Source organism: Channa argus, chromosome 16 (assembly GCF_033026475.1).
Source record: "Channa argus isolate prfri chromosome 16, Channa argus male v1.0, whole genome shotgun sequence".
Taxonomy (NCBI): domain Eukaryota; kingdom Metazoa; phylum Chordata; class Actinopteri; order Anabantiformes; family Channidae; genus Channa; species Channa argus.
The window spans coordinates 9,004,789-9,023,128 of record NC_090212.1 but is presented as its reverse complement, the minus strand read 5'-3'; the positions used below and the strand labels follow the sequence as shown (position 1 = coordinate 9,023,128).

Below are 18,340 nucleotides of genomic sequence, written 5' to 3'. Positions count from 1 at the left end.
GCAGGCACACAGAGTATTGAGTGCAATCACTGCACACTTGCGTCTCCGTCTTCTGCCACACATCGTTGCACTGTGGGGCATTAACATTAGAGAAGTTCAGCAAATCTGTGGTTAGATTTGTAGACATGCTACTGATGCTTACTTCTGTATTTTCTTCAAAAACTCTCAGCTTCTTATAATATGTTGTGCCAAATGTCAACTTAGACTAAGCTGCTGTAATGTTAAAAAAAGGTGATTTCACTGCTGTTTTTCAGCTCTATTAGTGAATAACCTGTATAGGTATCCTTTCACCACATGTGCATATTACGTGTGCTTTGGATACAAATGTCTGCCAAATAACATTTCGTATGGTAACTTACGTGGGTAGTATTAAAGAATCAAGGATTTTGTATATGTAGACTGCAGCGTGCATTGTTTCAACAAAATTATGCAGAGATAATTAAACTGTGGTGCTAACAGACAGCTTGACAACTCAAAACACAGACACACGCAGATCTGCACTGGTTGTCTGCCAGTGCTCATCTGCGGCACCATTCAGTTATGAGGAACTAAAACCAACATAGTGGTGAGAGTCATGGCATGAGCAACACTCTGGGGCACACACTTTCTCTCACCCTGTGGGCGTCCAAGCCACAAGTATCCCTGACTAACATAGAGGCGTTCTTTGTGTAGGTGTAGACGTCCGTGTGCCTTTTTGCATCAGGTCTTGATGGCCACACAGACAGACAATGACATGTGGTTTCAATATTGTGAAAGGATTAGCCAAGGAAGAATATGTCATCTTGATAAAGTGATGGAGGGGAGACCTGGTCTGTCTAAGTGGATTTCCAGGTTTCTAAAATGAAAAATATAGTCAGAAAGAAACGGGTCTGATGTTTGCCAGACTATAGTAATGAACTGCCATGACTAAATACAGACATTACAAAGTACCATTTATTGAAACTAAAACGAAGTTTGCCCTGTTTACTAAAAATTGTGTATCAGAGCATCTTACACCAAACTACATTTACATTACAGTATGTCCATTTACAGCAGATGATCATATACAGTTACGGTCTTTTAAATTAGATAAAACACATTCCAAAATGTCTGAATTTAAAAGATTTGCTATAGGTTTGAAAAGCTGAATCACCAGGAATAAAAATGTGTGCTTTTTTTTTCACTATGTAAAGTCAAAGTGCATTTTGTGAGCAGAGAGTTCAGTTTAAATATGGCTTCAGACCCAAGCAGAGAAACCATGCTTTTCCTTTACCACCCATATGCTGTCAATCACCTTGCCATACTGGAAGACACAGAAATGTGTGTTAAATATCTTATTACACTGGATAATAATCTGTGAAGCCAAAATGTATCACTTTTGCTCTATCATGTGCTCACCTGGTCATCAGAAACCTGCTCCAAGTAAATATGGGTAGTGTTGACAATTTGCATGCGGGTGTAGCCGTAGTCTGTGCTGCGAAAAGCACTCCACTCTTTGGGGTTTGGATTGAACCTGTCGGTCCTCTCTCTGCAGCCCTGCGGAGAATTCGGCAGTGATTTAACTGAACCTGCTAGTGATAGCCCACATGTCTAGCTCTGTCTACAAAGGCCGATGTAATCTTTTGCATCTGTGGCTGTGCCTCATTGTGAACTTGGCTGCATTTTGATTTCTCAATGACGAGGCACTTTGTGGTTGGATGACAAAACATGCCCCGTGCTGCTCGCTACCACATCAGACAATAAACCCAGAGGAACAGCTAAACTCCTGTGGCAGACCAGCTGCTGCACAGACAGAACTGTATACAATACGTAACATTCTTTGGTTGATGTTGTTGTCAATTCATGCATTGATCTATGTGGAAACATGTTAACAGTGACGCAGTGATGTGAAAGTACTTACAGCAGAGCCAGTGACAATGTGTACTGGAGCTTTGGGGTTCACGTAAGGCTGCTCTTTGCTTCCATTGTACACCTAAAGAGAAAAGCACAGCACATCTCCTTCAGTGATTCAAATCAAAGACCAAAAAGACATTAGAAATAACAGGAATGTAGCAGCTGAGTACGTGACCTTGTCACCATATACAGGCCAAAGCCTCTCATATGTGTGCTCATGTGCCCACAGTTCCAGATCCACTCCTGTGAAAGAGATTTGACAGAAAAATATTTATATAATTATTCCAAAGAAAAAAAACTTCCAAAACAGCTCATTTAAACAAAATTTGCTGTGTAATTTGTTTATTATATCATCTTCCCATTTAATTCTGAGATTTCCTAACAAACAACAACAAAAGCATGAGATCAGAGCTACTGAAACTTAAACGTTCCACCACAAGTTTTATAATTAAATGCAACAAACAAAAGTCTGAGAAATGTATTACAGGAAAAAAGTTTAGAAATGGCTGCTGGCATGTTAGCCAGACCAAAGGCCTGCTTTTTAAATAAAGGATGCAGATTGCTTTACTCTCTGCAAATGTTAGTGCATAAGTCTGTTTGAGCGTGCAAATTTGTGATCCTAAACACCCATTAGCAGCACACAGCTGGATGTCAGATAGGGAACATACCATAGCGGTAAAATAGATCCTCCAGTCCAGGAGCTGGTGGTTTGGTGTCATTCCTTCCCAGTCGGACCTGAGATTCATTAGAGAAGAATGAGGGCAGTATGAACTGGCACTGGCGTCCGAAACAGTACCTGCTAACCGGCACACTACCTGGTAGAGCCCCCATTATGTCCACAAACAACCTCCGTCCAAACGGTGCCAAGTGCTGAGAGAAGTTATTCTAACTGGAAACTATTTGGTCCAAATTATAGTGATTATGACAGCATATTGTACTGAATGTGCTTATGGGTTGAGATATGTACTGGCCTGGTTGTAAAACGCGTGGCATGTCTGCTACCAGGAGTCATTAAAATGTCAGGCAACAGACTAGAAAATACAGCTTACAAATACCAGTATGTGATAAAATAAAACCGTTTACAACAAACACGTGGTTGTTTGCATAACCAAGGACACAACAGGTCGTTTACAGGTAATTTGAATAATGATTTTTTTCCTTCATTCTTTAGCTGTGTACATTACATTGGTGCTTGATCACAAGTTTCTACACGATAGCTTTTGTTACCATGTACATCAGGCAAAAATATGAATCAATAGAATGATTTACATACAAAGGAGTCAAACTTGGTGCAGTCATCCTGGTCGTCATCGGAGCAGTACATGGGTCTGTGTCCCATGGTGATGATCCATGGACGCACTGCTCTGTTCTCAGGCTTGTTGGCCTCCTAGATCAGGAGAAGAAACGTGCTTTGTAAACATGTGCTACAGTAGGAGAGGGAGACAGAGGTAATGCAATTTTATGCAGAACAGATCACAGAGAATTCATAAAAGAGAAAATGCGGAAAAAAACGAAAAGACTTTAAGACAGAGCAAAGGAAACTCAGCCATTATCTGAAGGGTGAACTGATGTGGTCATTAACCTCCAGGTCTTGCTGCAGCCACTTATACTGCTTGAAAAGGAGCTTCAGGCCAAATTCAAGATAGAAATAAACCTCAGTGGAGAGGGAGATGATGTGCGCTGACCCCAGGTTCCAGCTGCAGACACACATCATAAAAATGATGCACAGTCTTGACTGGTACAGAGAAAAATACATCTGAGACCTGGCGTTTTATCACTGGCATGTTGGTGCTGAGAACAGATGATTTACTTTACTAAATAAACACATTTATGACCCTCAATCGGCTCAGCCAGCATCAGATGTAGTGGTGTCATATAAAAGATCTTACACTACCATAACCATAAAGTCTGTGTGTTGAACGTGTGCTGCATGTTTCCAGTAGCAGTTGATGGATTTCAGATTGCCTTTATAGCGGTCCTCTCTGCTTCCCCTTATTCCTAAATGTGCACATGAGCTAAAGGCTCCTGGCCAATGACTAAGAAGTGGGCAGGCGGCCCTGTGGTCCAGCAAGGTTTTATCTTTCTGTCTGAGAGAAGGAGGTCTGTCAGATGTATAGGTCCTTTGTGTAGTCCCAGAGATAGAAGAGGTAGACTAAACTAGTTCTGGATTCCTCTGCTGCCAGTTCCTTTGGGCTGCCTTTTACAGCTCTTTAACGCTTACTGAAATATAGCAGGAGGTCTGGTGCACTTTCACATGATACCCCACATGGGGTCTGGGTTGGAAAAACATTATTTCTCTTTCTTAGCTCTGTGTGTGCAGCCAGCCTCAAGTCTTCTACTGACCACAACTGCCTGGGGGTCTTTCACCTCTTTAATTGCAGCAAAAAGCAATGTCCGACTCAACGCAACTTGTGTTCTTTTCCCTTACCTGTACCATAGGCTCTCAGTCTGGCCTGGCATGCTAAATCGATTCCTGTAGTTGGAGAAGTTGCTGAGGACAAACAAGATCACGAGAAATATAATTAGATAGCCTGATAATACTCTATAATAATACCATTCCCTAAATATTTGACAAACAGCAATCAACCCCACAACGTGCTGCTCATTCCTCTACAGCAGAGCTCAAAAAGGCTGCAATCCATTCAGAATATCCTCGAGATAAGTTTTCTCTAAAACATAATGAAGCAGCAGTTCCTTAAATGACAGTCTAGTTTTGGTGCCGTTCTTTTGTTTTGGGTTCATTTGGAGTTTTCAAGTTGTCAGAAATCCTAGAGCAGCAAGATCCATGGATAAAGATGATGATCAAACCACGGCCGTGACATCTGCTTCAAACTTTAAAATATAAAGCCCGACATAGATATTTAGAGAAACCACACACTTTGCTGTAGCCAGGCTATCAGTTGCTGCCTCTCCAAAATTAAAGGCTTTAGAAAACATGTGACATCACCCTATAGGTTTTTGAGAGGATGTTTTTAAGCTTAGATTCTTGGTCAGTTTCTGGAGCCAGATAATCAAAATTTGGGCAACATGGGGTAGCCTGGGTGAAGCTGAAATGGGATGAGTACCACAAGTGTACCATACATGCCAATCAAGAAAAACGCATCTCTAAATATACCCCCTCTTACACCCATGACATTGAGTTAAAGAACGGTGAAATTGTTATTTAGTGCAGCCATTAGAGGAACTGCATATTGAGGCCCTTCCAAAGTGTTTAGCACTGAGTCCGCAGTGAGTAGCACTGAGTCCACACTCTTTGAGAACTGAGGAGGAACTGAAAGAGCAATATCCTCCACATTAAAACCATTGATGTCCAAATGTTACAATGGGTGTACAATGCAAAAAGAGAAACACTCTTTTTACGGAAACCTCTCCCCAAAGTCAATTGGCTAGAACTCTTTTCACGGTTTTTAATTTCAGCATAAAAGCAGGAGCCAGTCTTCTCAATGGGCCATTAACTAAGTGAGGTGATTATTAATGGTTGTTTTTTATCTTACGTAACAAAGTTTTAAAAAGGCAATATTCTGGACTGCAGCTGGGACAGGGTCACACAGTTCGGCTGTCCAAACTGCCCTGAATGCTTAGAGGTAACTATACAACAGTGAGGATTAGGGGTCAAAAGCCAGAGACATGGCCTTGGAAGAAGGATCACAGAGACCTTTAATAATCCTAAATACAACGTATACAAATTCTGTTCCTGTGAACACTGGGGTCAGGTTTAAATGGCCAAGACTCAGCCTGTGAGCTGTGATCATTCAACCTCTCCTCTGCCATACAAAGAAATACTTTTTGACTTCTTATCAACTGCATTGATGTTGAATGCTTTCTTTGTCTTCTTCAATGTCTTATTCCGCATAATCAACATAATTCTCAAGATGTAGTTAAAATAGTCTTAAAGTATTATAGCATTCACAACAACGCACTGCTTTATACACATGTTAAATAAAAGACTGAATTTTGCTCCTGTAAAATTCAATTAAGGTGTGAAGTCACAGCACTAAACTAAGAACGGTCATAACATGGGTGTATACTCCCATCTTGTGGCTAGGAAGATGAGCAGCAAACATCTGGATATGCTCTGCAGTTAGTTTAAATAAACAATCAATTAGCATTGGGTGGAATAATACACATACCTTCTAGGAGTCCAAACACAGTGATACAACCAGATATGTCCCAGGGCAAAGGATTAGCTTGTAGAAATAAAGCCACAGGCTTTTAAGTCTTTTGTTCAGTGGTGGAAAATCTGACTGAGAACAAATATACTGCTGTCATTAAAGCATCCTTGTTGCTATGTGTGTTTGCTTTCCCATTAAAATAAGATGGTGATAGAAATCTGATGGATGTCGAATTCAATCCGAACCACCCGACTCTGAAACTGAGCTAATATAATATTTTTCCTACTCATCCAATCTTCTTTTTCACCACTTGATGAACTAACTGCCATCTCAGGACTTTATTTCAAACAGTGAGGGTTATTTCCCAGTCTGAGGGCCTGATGAACCATACATTGTGCTTGGTGAACAAAGAAAGTGTTGATTGGGGCCTCAGCATCTTCTGTGGGTGTGCTGTTCCCATCCTGCTGGTATGCTGACTGAAAACATTTGTGGTCTGCTCTGTTTCAAATGCTTTCTACCCATTAGGTTTTGAGGTTGAAAGAAGAGAGGAACAGAAAAGTATAGTGAGATGAGTGAGGAAGAAAAGTAAGGGCCAGCAGCTGGGAATATTTGGAGTCTTAACAACACCGCAGAACAAAACACACATTTAGGTATATAGGAAGGAGAGAATATCTGGATTTCTGATTATGTAATGCAGCAACTTGGTTCTTGATATCAGGTTCTTATTTCAGGATGCAACGCCAACAAAAAGAGACTTCTGTTAGCAGCACCTTAATAAAGACCAGGCAGCAGCCACATTACACATTGCAAAGCGAGGACTGTCTCGGTATAGAATCAGCAAGTAAATATTATGGTGCCTAAACACATGCTACTAACTCCAGCAGATGTGCTTGGAATTCAGGGATACATTAACCGCTGATCCACAAGATGAGAACTGCTGAAAGTCTCATACTAATTAATTGAATTGGCAAATTACTTTCACACGTTTCGAGAACATCTGACCAAGCACATATTTTAAGAGATTGCTGTAAGGAAAGATAATATGCTACCAGCCACAGACATTGGCGCATATAATTATCTAATGAAGAAACACTGCAGGGTCATTCTGTAATTACAAAGACAGTGTGAATACAGTATATCATAATATCTAATGCACACGATTTCTGTATCTACAGTTGAACTATAGGCAGCTACAATTTCTTTAGGCTGATGAATTTTATTTCTTAAAATAAATCCAAAAGTGACATGTTGGAATTTCATGATTTGTTCAATTTACTGTTAACTGATCATAGATCGAACAGACATATTTGAGCGAACATTTATATTTAGGAAATCTGCAATTTTTCAGGATTTTGCTTGAAGAGACGGCTCAAGTCAACAATCTATAATCAAATTCACTTTGAACTAACGGATACATAAACAGATTGTTTCAGCTCGAAATGTGTTTCCACAGTTAAGATTTTGCAGTATTCTCTGATCTGTCTGCATCCTGTCTGCATCCTGAAATTTCCCAGGCTTAGATATAAACGACACATTCAATGACGATGAGTCAAATGCAGACAAAAGTCCCCCCAGCCACAGCCCATCTCTGAGAACTGAAACACAGATAGCGAGATTCCCAGTCCGATAAAAGATTATTTTGGAGAGCGTAGCCTTGTTTAGATGTTGGCGGTTCCTGAGGTCACTCCAGCCTTTAGAGACCAAAATATCTCTCATCTGTTTAAGTTGTACAGTGAGGAGTTTTTGAAAGACAAAAGTTTGTTTTTTTGAGGCATGAGTTCACAACCCCCCACCCCACGCCAAAGTCATGCACTTACACACTTTCCTTTTACAGTAGCCAGTACGGGATGCTGTTTTGTCAAGGGGTGTGAAGCCACTCTCAACAATATAGTAAATGACGCGCACTGTTGTTTTTGCCCAAAAGCCATTAATTATATTTCTGCTATTTTGAATGGGGATGTGACAATGTGGAGCAAACTCTAAACAAAAAGACATTTTTGACTAATAGGAAATAGAAGACAGTCATAGAACCTTTATGTTGAGTCACTGACTGTGAATGTATCATGACTCCTTCGCTGAAAGTGTGCAAGTTGATTTCTATTTATTTCTTAATAAATATAAACTCAGTTGAATTCCACTTACTATTCAGCTTCGTGGTTGCCTGGACAGGTCATGTAGGGCACATAGGCTGCTATGGGCTGGATCTGCCTCATGAACTCATCCCCAATCCTGGCATTGTCCTAGAAAAGCATCATTCAGTAGTTAAACATTACGCCACACATTTTCCCATTAGACAACAATGTTGCATTTTTCTCCATGTACTAATATTCAGACAAATCACTTTCAGGAACTGACCATTTTTAGACAAATGCAGCATTGTATCATTAGCCAAACCTCATTAAAACACATATTTTTGAAATCCTATTACTGCAGATGATGGCTGTTCTGAAGACTATTACCTGTCATAGCCATTCTTGGCATTTCAGATGTAATTCCCTTTCTCTGTGTTTTTCTATTTATACAATCAGTGAAACCCCAAAATGTGTTTACACATTCCAGCAACAAACACAGCTTAGATGATTATGGTTAATACTTTTTTTTCACAGGAGTTGGGTTGATTGTATTTACAGTAGCAATCTCTCCATATTAAAAAAAACATAGCATTAATAATGCAACAAACCCACATTTATGAAAAGCAATATTAACATCCAAAACTAGCTAAATGTCAAGGATGGCAGCTGGGAGGTTTTCATATGAACAAATACTAAACTGTGACTAAAGATTTGGGGTTTAAATAGCTTATGTGTTTTTCGTGAAATACAAGGCCACATCACCCTAACTCTCATCTTTCACCACCGGCTTAAGGCATTTCACAGTAATGCTAATCATAAGCTGTGCGTCTCAACCACAGCTGAGAGCCTTTACTGTGCGTGCACTGATAATAAATAGCGGTGAGCCTTGGGAAAGGAGCACTGAAGAAAGGTAAAGTCACTTACAGTATCTCATCTGTCACATACAAAATAGTGGAATACAAGAGTGGCTTTAAGAGAATAAGATACTGTTGAAAGATCCCTCAGTGATTTTACTGAACTGGGCACAGGTGTGACCACAATTCATATTAGTGAAAAGACAGAGGAGTCAAATACCTCATGCATATCGTAGGCAAAGTCCCCTGTAAAACAGAAAAACTCTAGAGGTTAGAATGGGTCTTCTTGTCTTTTTTTAAAACTTTTACTGGAACAAAACAGCAATGCAATGTAACACTGTTATGTACTTTCTCATCAGTTTCTCTCTTTGTAGTCTCATGTTTTTTTTTGTTTTTTTTTTAACATTGTGTTTCAGACAGGAGAGTTTTTTCAGAGAGTTACATGAGTAGATTTACACCGGTCTTATGCCTCCATGTTAAATATGAAGCTAATGTTAATATTCAGTTTAGCATAAAAGAAAGAAACAGCTAGTTGGTTTTATCAAAATAAGAATATCTGTGTGCCAGCTCCTCTAAAGCTTGATAATTAACATGCTACATCTATCTCTTGTTGGTTTAATTCACACAAAACCCTAAATGTATGGAATATGAGGTTGTGGTTTCACAGGATGTTGCATGCTGGAACAAATAAATTGGCAAACTATAGGTTATTTCTGTCCAGCTAATCACTGCTGGCATTTTTGTTGGCCCTCAGATAGATTGGTTTGATTTTTAGTAATATCATCTGTTGTAAGCTTAGCCAGATACATGTAGTGAATGTCTTACACTTCAGCTGTTAAGAATAAAAGCTTCGTTCAGTGCTTTTACATTGTGGCATGCTGTAAGATTTCTATGAATGTGAAACACACCTATGTGTAGGACAACATCATACATGCCAAGCTGTGTCTCCTTTTGTAGTCGAGCCAGAGACTGAGGGTTTTCATTGCCCAGGTCACCATACAGAGCAAACTTGGGACTGAAGCTGGTGCTGTCATTCAGAGCAATGAAGAAGAACACATCGCTCCAGCCCTCATCACTGCCACAGTGGTACACTAAAGTTAATACAGAAAATAGTTTACATGGTGAGACAGTGAGTCGAGCCTAAAGAGAAAAGTCAGTAACATCAAAGCTCATCCCACCGTAAGCAGCAGCAGGTTTCAGGCCTGTAAGTGTGACTCTGTGGATGTACATCTCCCTCTTCTCCTCTCCTGAGTCCAAAAACAGAGTTGCATAACCTTTGGCAGTCATGTCAAAGACCCGACCCCCCAGAATTCCATATTCCACTTTGCTTTCTGTTTCATTGAAGGTGGTCCAAGTCACTATCATAAAACCTGACACTCCTGTAAAAAAGAACCCAATTATTATCATTATCTGATCTGACAGAAATTCTGAATTCCACATATGAAAGCCAAGAGATACTTGAAAAATCTGACTTTGCACAATACTGGTGCTTTTGATCTTACTGCAGTCAACAGTTAACCATCAGAAGGCTGAGTTAAGCTAAAGGCTGGCCAGGTACTTATTTCATTAAGATATCAATACATTAAAGACTACTACGTTTCACCTCTGTACAAAATGAAGACCTTTTATCTACTGTACAGTAGAGGAATTACAGAGGGTGCAAACAACAAGACCTTCACTGACTGAACAAGCTATATTACATGAAACATAAAGAGAATAGCTTTCTTATCATACCAGTGTTTTCAGTTATTTTATTACTGAGTGATTTGTACAAAGCATAAAAAAAACCTGCACACCACATTTCCTAAATGCTGGCTTGTTTCATAAGAGGGACACAGTATCCCGAAAAGAAAATCCAATGGATTAAAAAGAAACAGTTTAAACACTTACCTGGATAGGAGAGGTGCACCTGCTCTGGCTGGGTGCCAATGGGAGGAACACCAAGCACCAACAAGGGTGCAAGGCTTAACAGGGCACAGGCAGCTTGAACTGGCAGCATTTTGAGACTACACAGCAGAAACAAAAGGCTGGTTGAAGTAGCAATACAGCAATACACACCCAGAAGTTAAAATAGTCATGTTGCTCTAATCACATGATGTTTAAAGCTTTCACATCATAATTCACATGACCCCCCCCCCAGATGGAATGATAATTCACCTACTTTGGCTTCAAGTCCAGTTTGCACAGTGTGTGACGCTGACATCAGTCAACCCGAATAATGCAACTGCAGAACCAAAACAGCAGAGTCAGCGAGAACAGCACAGGAGATCATGTGTCAATAAAAACAGCTGATCATGTTTTTCATTTTACATTTAGGGAAGTTTTGCATTGAAAGTGAACTCAAGTACAACATAGATTAGCCCACAATCCACAGCTTGTCTGTGATTAACTGAATCCAACAAACCGCTGATACACCTGATTAGGCTCATGTCTCATTAAATAGCAATTCATAGTTTGAGTCAAAGCAATGAACTCATGAGTTGTGGCAGAGTTATTGCCTCTCTGAACACGTGTGTCATCAGTGAAATCAGCTGACTGACTGGGAGCATGACCGTAAAGCACTAACCCCGGGCGCCGCGTTGGGCTTTGAAACAGTCGCTAGAGGGCGCACTCTGCACCAAACATCTTATGAACAGGGCACTTTATTCACTGATACTGGGCGGTATCAGCTGGTTGCGTCCGTCTAAAAAAGTCAAAGGAGACCAAATAATCTAACGTTGGTATCTCTGCTAGGAGAGGCAAACAAGGTGGGTACGAGACATACACCCGTTAAATTTCTGAATTTCAAGTTAAATGTAGTAACACTTACGTAGCTACAGTGTAGCCTTAGCCTCTTATTAACTATCGATTATTTCTTACACCGCTGGTCGTAAAGTTGAACCGTGCAAACCACCTGTGCTTTTAGCTGCCAAGTTACTTTTAGTTAAGTTACAGACAATAGGAAGGTGCTTGTTACAGCTCTGGGCTAACGCTAATGAATGGAGCTATTCCGAGTCTTCTCGGAGCAGAATAAGTTGTATCGTTACCTGAAAACACCTAGAGCACAAATCAGCTGTTTTGCTGCAGTAACATTTCCTGGTTCGATACGTCAGGGTACAGAAAAAAAAACAACGCCTACGTGAATTGTGGGAAATTGTGTCTGCTTAGCACAGCTGGAGAATAACATTGTTATCGATTTATGAAAAAACAAAAACTGCAATAACATGTTTCACTATATTGACTCAAAATTTATGTCACCTAAGTTACAGTATAATGATCCGGTGGATTAAGCTCTGGAGACAGAAACCATGATGACCAAACCACCGTAAAACTGTGTGTGCGTGTGTGTATGTATGCATGCATACAGCATGGGTATAGGTATTACACACATTTACAATTTATAATTTGTCTCGTCAGTTCTAATGGACTCCAATAGTGAAGATGGAGACTACCAAGATCTTGACCTTGCTCTTCAGCATGATGCAGCTCAGTACAGAGTGAGTTATCTTCATGGGTGAAACAATAAGCAGATAAGCTGAGTTACTCACTGTGATCCTTTGTATGCAGTAATGCATGGTGCACCTTTTGTGTTTGCATGTAATTAGTCTGTTTTTTGTTGTTGTCACCGCTATATATATGTATGCAGGTGGATTATGATAAAAATGAGGAGTTCAACAAAAAGAGGTATGTAAGTATGTGTTTTTTACTTATGTAAGAATAAATGCAATGTGAATTTTGGTTTTCAACAGCCTGCGTTTTGCTCTTCCCAGGTATCCAGTTAGTCGCTCGGGCAATAACCCAGGCCGAGTAAAGCGGGTAGTGTCTTGCAAGAGGAAGAGCCATCATCTGACAGTAGCTCGAAAGAGGCAGCTCGGGTCTGGGAGAACTAATGAAGGAGCAAACAAGGAGAATGAAAGGAACTGCATGCAGGGGATGCAACAGGAGATTCTCGATGTGGACCACTGGGAGTTCCCACTAAATGTTGGTAATAAAAAGACTGGTGGAACTGGTTATGAAGAGGCCGACTACTGTGCGCTCAATGAGGTCAGAAAGGCAGCATCTGCTGTGCCCCCGATGCTGTGTTCTATTATACAGATAAAAAATCTGAATGTAACAATGTGTTTCAGCTCACATGGGATCATAACACAATGACTGATGTCCTCTTTGGAAGACATCTGAGACTCAAGGTAGCTTTAACATTATGGCAGAGAAATATTGGAGAGCTGTTGACATACTTTTTGAGGTATGTACAGTATGTTTGTAGGTAATTTCAGGGGTGTCACACAATATGTTTGCTTGAATATTAAAACTGTCGTGTCTGCTACAGAATCCAAGACACTGGTGTGTTTGTAGATTTTCTCCCTGTGATAAGCAAAAGGTGAGGGACTTGGATTATGCAACAATCTGTGTACCATCCAGAAGTGGCTTAAATGTTGTTTTAAACAGGATCAAATTTTCTCTGCAGTATTGATGAGCACTCTCCCAGGATTACCATTGGCTGTTGTGTTGACATCTTCCCTTTCGTTAAGAAAGTCCTCACCAGTCCACACGAAGAGTGAGTTTTCCCCTGGAATAAACTGTCTTTTCTTTACACCAGTTTACACCAATCTAACAGAGGACATTTCTGCCCACAGGTACCTTACAGCTGGGTTAAAGTGGATAAATTCAGTTTTGAAAAACTGGTGGGAGGAACTAAGAACAGGTGGCCATGATGGATCAGCTAAACTTCCTTTGGATAAGTAAGTGCTGTTTCATAAACATGTATATGTCAGAGAGATAAAGGTTGTAAATATAAATATCTAAGCAAAACTTTCTTTTCAAAGGGTGAACATATGCATTCTATTGTAAACCTATGTAGCATCACTTGATGCCAGCCAGATATATTTACATTTCCTTCTATTTTCAACATTTGGCTATATTTGTAGAAGGAACTGGACTAAAGTTTTTATTTGTTGTTGTTGTTGTGGGTGCAGAAATTTTAAAGTCTTTAATCAGCAGTTGTTGGAGCTATGGCAGCAGGAACCTTTACTGAAATCTGTTCCAGGACCTGCAGAAGAGATGGCAATGGTCAGTGCTGTATAGTGTGCATGAATACAGATTTGCCTGAGCCATTGTTGGCTTGGACTGTTCTTATACTGCAAAATGACTTATACACATGATTTTATTCCCCTTAGGTCATTGATTCGTTTTTGTCTCATCTCACCTGACGGCAATGAAGAACCAGATTGTTCTGTAAAAACCCCTCGAAATATTTAAACAATACTAGGTTGCAGTGTATATGTCTGTAGAGTTGGATGCATTGATTGGCTTTTAGAGGAACTTGAACAGTTTAAATACTCAGAATTGCATGCAACTCTAGCTCACTTCTGCATCTTATGTTTGAGTATGTTTCTGGCCTTGCTGGATTTCATGTTAAACACTGTTTTTGTGCTGAATGTCTGTGCATTTGGTCCCTGAAACCTCTCTCCCAACAGAAATTATGTACAATTTTGGTCTGAGGTTTATTAGTATCAGGTTAAGTTCAAAAGTGTCACAAAAAAAAATAGGCTTTGATGACTGTATTAATTTTGTGTCCATATGTCTGTATTTCATTTACTTGCCCCATTGCTGAAAAATAAAATTTGTATTTAAAAGTTTGCGGTTGGTATTATTGTATTTTCTCTATTTCTGCTGACTTTTTTGGAAAGAGGCAGCAATGGCATTTCTTTCTGTAATTCCTTAAAACTCAAATTGTACAGCCTCAGTGGAGCTGCACATTCTAGTGCAGCAGATCAGAAGATGCAGTTTTCAATTTCATCCCCACAGTCTTATATCAATCTTATTTGGACTTCAGCCTCATTCAGTCTTGAAGTGATACATATGGCATTTAAATGTGGGTTTATCTCACTTCACACAGATAAGTGGAGGGTTGGCTTCTGCTATTGTGATGTGAACCTGAGGCTGAAGTCCAGCTGTGGCTGGACAGGGGAGGCTTTGTGAAAGGAGTGAACTCTGACTCTGAACCCACTTGACAGCCTTGTTTGCATTCTGGTGCTTTTCATTCAGTCAGTGTTGACTAATACAATTGGGACTAAGCAAAAAGTTCAGCTACAGGTATTCATTTTTGTCTTTGTACAGGGATCTTCACTGAAGGTAAGCACATACTTTCAATGATTTTTCTTTTAACACAGTGTTGTGTGTGTGTGTGTGTTTTTTTTTTTTTTAAATAAATGTAATAAGAAGCTTAAATTATTATACCATTACCTGTTGTTTTGTCAGAAGAGAAAGGTAAAGCATGAAGTGTTTGAGATGCTGGCTGCCAGCAGTGGCTCTGCTGTTACTTAGTGTGGCAGGAGTCAACATGGGACATCTCCAAGCTGAGAACCTGAGTCTCCTTCCCCCTGACAAGCATAACTTGGTCCTTAACCGTGGAATGAGAGGTACTGTATATCTCTAAAGACTTCCACTTTTAGCTTGACTTTCTTTTCTTGCCTTCTGTCTCAATGATACACTTAAGATTTACTAGGGAAAAAACTGTGTTTAACTTGTGGAGAATCCTCTGAAATATGACCTTACAGTGCATACTGTGATTGCTTTTAAATGCTAAATTAACGTAATCACCTTTCTGTGTGAGTTGCCCTGTGCCTATGACTGTCTACCCAATGTGCTTGGTGACTCATTAATGATATGGTTCCGTGATGTGACTTGTGTACCTAAGTAAGATGGTTTGTCAAACCACCAGTTGTAATAGTTTGGCTATTGATCAAGGTTTCACTGTGTTTACGTGGCAGACATTGAGAAACACTGTTGATGTGCTGTTATCATCAATGCAATAACAAATTCCTGGCATGTGCTTTGCTGTTTACCAAAGTAAAGCTTTTAATAGTAACATAAGAATCACTAATATTTGACAAATATTATAGTTTGATTTTATGGGAAAACCTTGAAAACATAGGAAACATACTTTTTTACTTTCCTGCTGCAAATAAGAAGATTAATACTACTGTATGTCTGTGGAGTATGTGTAAAGCATAGGGGTTGGAAAGAGAAGGAAACAGTTAGCATGGCTTTCTCAGAGTGTAATAAAAATCTGTCTGTTGTTAAGAATCACTCTAGCTGTTTATTCCACAAATTAAATTGATTTAAATGATAGGGTAAAAGTCAGTCCAGCATGACAATTACTGGTACCAGACCCTTCAAGTGTAATCACTAAAGACATGCTTGATTTTCCATCACACATGTAACCTCCTGTGAACCTAAATTTTCAGAATTTACAGTTTTCATAAAGATTAAACAAACAAGATAAGTGTATTAGCAAGCTTTAAGGGTGGAGGTAGACAGATTGTGTTCATTTTGGGCAGAGATAGATGTTTCCTAGTGTAATAGTCGTTGAGATAAGCATTTGCGGGCTACGCATGAAGAACATAAAGGGGTAAAGTCTCAGCTAATATATCAAATTTCAGGCGTATTGGTATCCTTATTGGTCATGTGAACATTGCAATATAAAAAATATATAGCATATAAAAGATATAGCTTACAGTAAGTGTGATTGTACTTGTACTTGTGCTGCAGCATGTTGTACTTGAGAGTGGACAGAAGGGACAGAAATGGACAGAAATCTAAGGAGGACTTACTACACCCTTCCTTCACCTAGTAACTCCCAGAGGGTCAATGAAAATGTTTACAGTGTAGCTGTTTCATTAGTGTGTGTCATCAGTAATTTACTAATTATTATACAGTTATTATATGTTAAGACATCATTTTGGTCATTTTCTAAATGATTGTCCATATAGACCCTAAAACCAACACCGAATTGTCTCTACTCATTGTCTCTACTCGTCTCGATCAGTGCATGTGGGGCAATGTTTGTTACAAATATAGGGATCAGCACTTTTAGATTGCAGAAATATGTCACTCAGTTAGTGAAGGTTGTCCGGCTAATATATGTTTGATAATGTTTGGACATCAACAAATATCTACAGAACAGAATAACAAGCTAATCCTGGCTGGTGGCTGACAACTAACCAAACTTGAGCAGAAAAGATTCAGTGTTTGTTTTAGTGTCTGTATGGTGATTGTGAACGATCACAATGATTTAAAAAATAACCCAAATTATCCTTTATTTTGCCCAACAGTGCTTCCTAGAGACTGCCATGAAATGCTGATGACCTCTTCAGGCCAAGCTAGAGATGGGGTGTACCTGATCCAACCCGGTGGTTCCCCCATCGTGGTCCACTGTGCCATGCAGGAGGGAGGATGGACTGTGGTGCAACATATTACTGTCAACAGTAGTGTGGATTTCGATCGTACCTGGGATGAGTATAAACGTGGCTTTGGGGTTGTCACTGGGGACCATTGGCTTGGGAATGAATACCTTCATCAGCTAACGCATGGACCTGGGCACTATAAACTTGGAGTCAAACTAGTGGACCGGGATGCCATCACTAAGATGGGAGAGTATGACCCCTTTCTAGTAGAGGATGAAGCATCGGCATACAGATTGAGACTGGGATTGTTCCAGGGGACAGCTGTGGATGCTTTGACATTAGACACAGAGAACTACCTCCATGATAATCAAAAGTTCACCACTAAAGATAGAGACAATGACAACTATTTCCAGAATTGTGCAAAACTGGAGTTTCAGGGGGTGCCAGGAGGAGGATGGTGGTATGATGCCTGTGCTGGTGCCAATTTAAATCGCAGGAATGTGATCTATTGGCAAAAGGACTGCAACAAGGAACGACTGTGCAAGTATGCATGGATGCTAGTAAGACCTTCAGACACAGTCAAACTGATTCATAGGGGAGACTGCAAGAAAGATGAACTATAAGGACACACTAGATTTGACATTTGGATTTTTTGGATTATTTCTATAGTTGGTGAGATTAGTGAATTTCTTTCAATAGTTTTTGTGCTGAACACTGAATTCACCACATTTTATTCAGAAATGCCTTAACATGAGCATAAAATACTGAAAACAACAACAACAAAAAACTACTGCAAACTTGAAACACAGTATAAAATTGCAGTACAGTTTTAGGTCTAGCTTTGTTTCACTCACAAACACACATGTCAATATACTTGAAGAGAAGCATCACTTCAATTCCCCAAGTTGTAACTGCAGACATCTGGTTTATCACAGTTAGAAATAAAGTGTTTTGTGTTGTTTAGCTTATGGCAGTGTTTACAGAAACAAGCATATCACAAATACAAACCTTTTTTTGGTGGAAAGATATAATGATATTGATTTAACACAGTGACAATGCTGAAGATGAATTGTATTAAAGCAGATTATAATAAGCAATGTGTGCTCTTCAATCTTCTATACAGTTCTCATGTAAACACTTACATTTTCATGTTTGTCATGTAGTTTGAGTAAAGAGGAATAACACTTTTCAGCTTGTATTTGATTGATAGTGATCTGCATTTTTCTAAAATTACTACACTTCCCTTCTTTTGAGATTTTGCAGGA

At 39.6% G+C, this 18,340-nt stretch overlaps 3 protein-coding genes across 10 annotated transcripts in view; 2 read left to right on the top strand and 1 right to left on the bottom strand.

Moving 5' to 3' along the window:
• The window catches only part of LOC137101504 (KATNB1-like protein 1), a 29,551-nt gene extending 15,026 nt beyond the window's left edge, over window positions 1-14,525 (top strand). Inside the window, exons 1-10 of one of the 6 annotated variants that reach the window (XM_067479981.1) lie at window positions 11,517-11,657; window positions 12,307-12,386; window positions 12,536-12,573; window positions 12,660-12,933; window positions 13,017-13,132; window positions 13,217-13,267; window positions 13,355-13,444; window positions 13,524-13,628; window positions 13,888-13,956; window positions 14,064-14,525. In XM_067479981.1, coding sequence (XP_067336082.1) covers window positions 12,312-12,386; window positions 12,536-12,573; window positions 12,660-12,933; window positions 13,017-13,132; window positions 13,217-13,267; window positions 13,355-13,444; window positions 13,524-13,628; window positions 13,888-13,921 — 783 coding nt within the window. In that variant the 5' untranslated portion in view covers window positions 11,517-11,657; window positions 12,307-12,311 and the 3' untranslated portion in view covers window positions 13,922-13,956; window positions 14,064-14,525. Of the gene's footprint in view, window positions 1-11,516; window positions 11,658-12,306; window positions 12,387-12,535; window positions 12,578-12,659; window positions 12,934-13,016; window positions 13,133-13,216; window positions 13,268-13,354; window positions 13,445-13,523; window positions 13,629-13,862; window positions 13,957-14,063 lie in introns of those variants that run through there. The other 5 variants (XM_067479976.1, XM_067479978.1, XM_067479977.1 and 2 more) reach the window with 5 other exon arrangements.
• On the bottom strand, window positions 916-12,002 carry acp7 (acid phosphatase 7, tartrate resistant (putative)). Of its 3 annotated transcripts, none has more exons than XM_067479973.1 (15): window positions 11,937-12,002; window positions 11,072-11,134; window positions 10,801-10,916; window positions 10,089-10,289; window positions 9,819-10,001; window positions 9,131-9,156; window positions 8,127-8,224; window positions 4,301-4,363; window positions 3,455-3,569; window positions 3,146-3,259; window positions 2,541-2,607; window positions 2,048-2,115; window positions 1,880-1,951; window positions 1,378-1,515; window positions 916-1,282 (listed from the first exon to the last, which is right to left on the bottom strand). In XM_067479973.1, exons 3-15 carry the CDS (start codon window positions 10,907-10,909, stop codon window positions 1,217-1,219), a joined length of 1,320 nt encoding a protein of 439 aa, XP_067336074.1. In that variant the 5' UTR covers window positions 10,910-10,916; window positions 11,072-11,134; window positions 11,937-12,002; the 3' UTR covers window positions 916-1,216. The 3 variants fall into 3 exon arrangements, with proteins under 3 accessions (XP_067336074.1, XP_067336075.1, XP_067336076.1); XM_067479974.1 differs by lacking the exon at window positions 11,937-12,002 and adding an exon at window positions 11,477-11,596; XM_067479975.1 differs by lacking the exon at window positions 11,937-12,002 and having other exon boundaries at window positions 11,068-11,134.
• A 307-nt stretch (window positions 14,526-14,832) lies between the features above and the next one.
• On the top strand, window positions 14,833-18,264 carry zgc:194887 (uncharacterized protein LOC571819 homolog). Its single transcript, XM_067479983.1, has 3 exons — window positions 14,833-15,021; window positions 15,148-15,308; window positions 17,004-18,264. The coding sequence occupies exons 2-3, from the start codon at window positions 15,164-15,166 to the stop codon at window positions 17,696-17,698; spliced, it is 840 nt and encodes a 279-aa protein (XP_067336084.1). The 5' UTR covers window positions 14,833-15,021; window positions 15,148-15,163; the 3' UTR covers window positions 17,699-18,264.
• The last annotated feature ends 76 nt before the right edge of the window (window positions 18,265-18,340 follow it).

Coding starts and splice junctions, on each gene's coding strand:
- acp7 (XM_067479973.1), bottom strand. CDS start 10,909: ATGCTGCCAGTTCAAGCTGCCTGTGCCCTGTTAAGCCTTGCACCCTTG. Junction 3,570..4,300: donor ACTGAGAGCCTATGGTACAG/GTAAGGGAAAAG, acceptor GTGTGTCTGCAG/CTGGAACCTGGGGTCAGCGC. Junction 1,283..1,377: donor AGCAGGTTTCTGATGACCAG/GTGAGCACATGA, acceptor TGTGTCTTCCAG/TATGGCAAGGTGATTGACAG.
- zgc:194887 (XM_067479983.1), top strand. CDS start 15,164: ATGAAGTGTTTGAGATGCTGGCTGCCAGCAGTGGCTCTGCTGTTACTT. Junction 15,309..17,003: donor CCTTAACCGTGGAATGAGAG/GTACTGTATATC, acceptor TTTGCCCAACAG/TGCTTCCTAGAGACTGCCAT.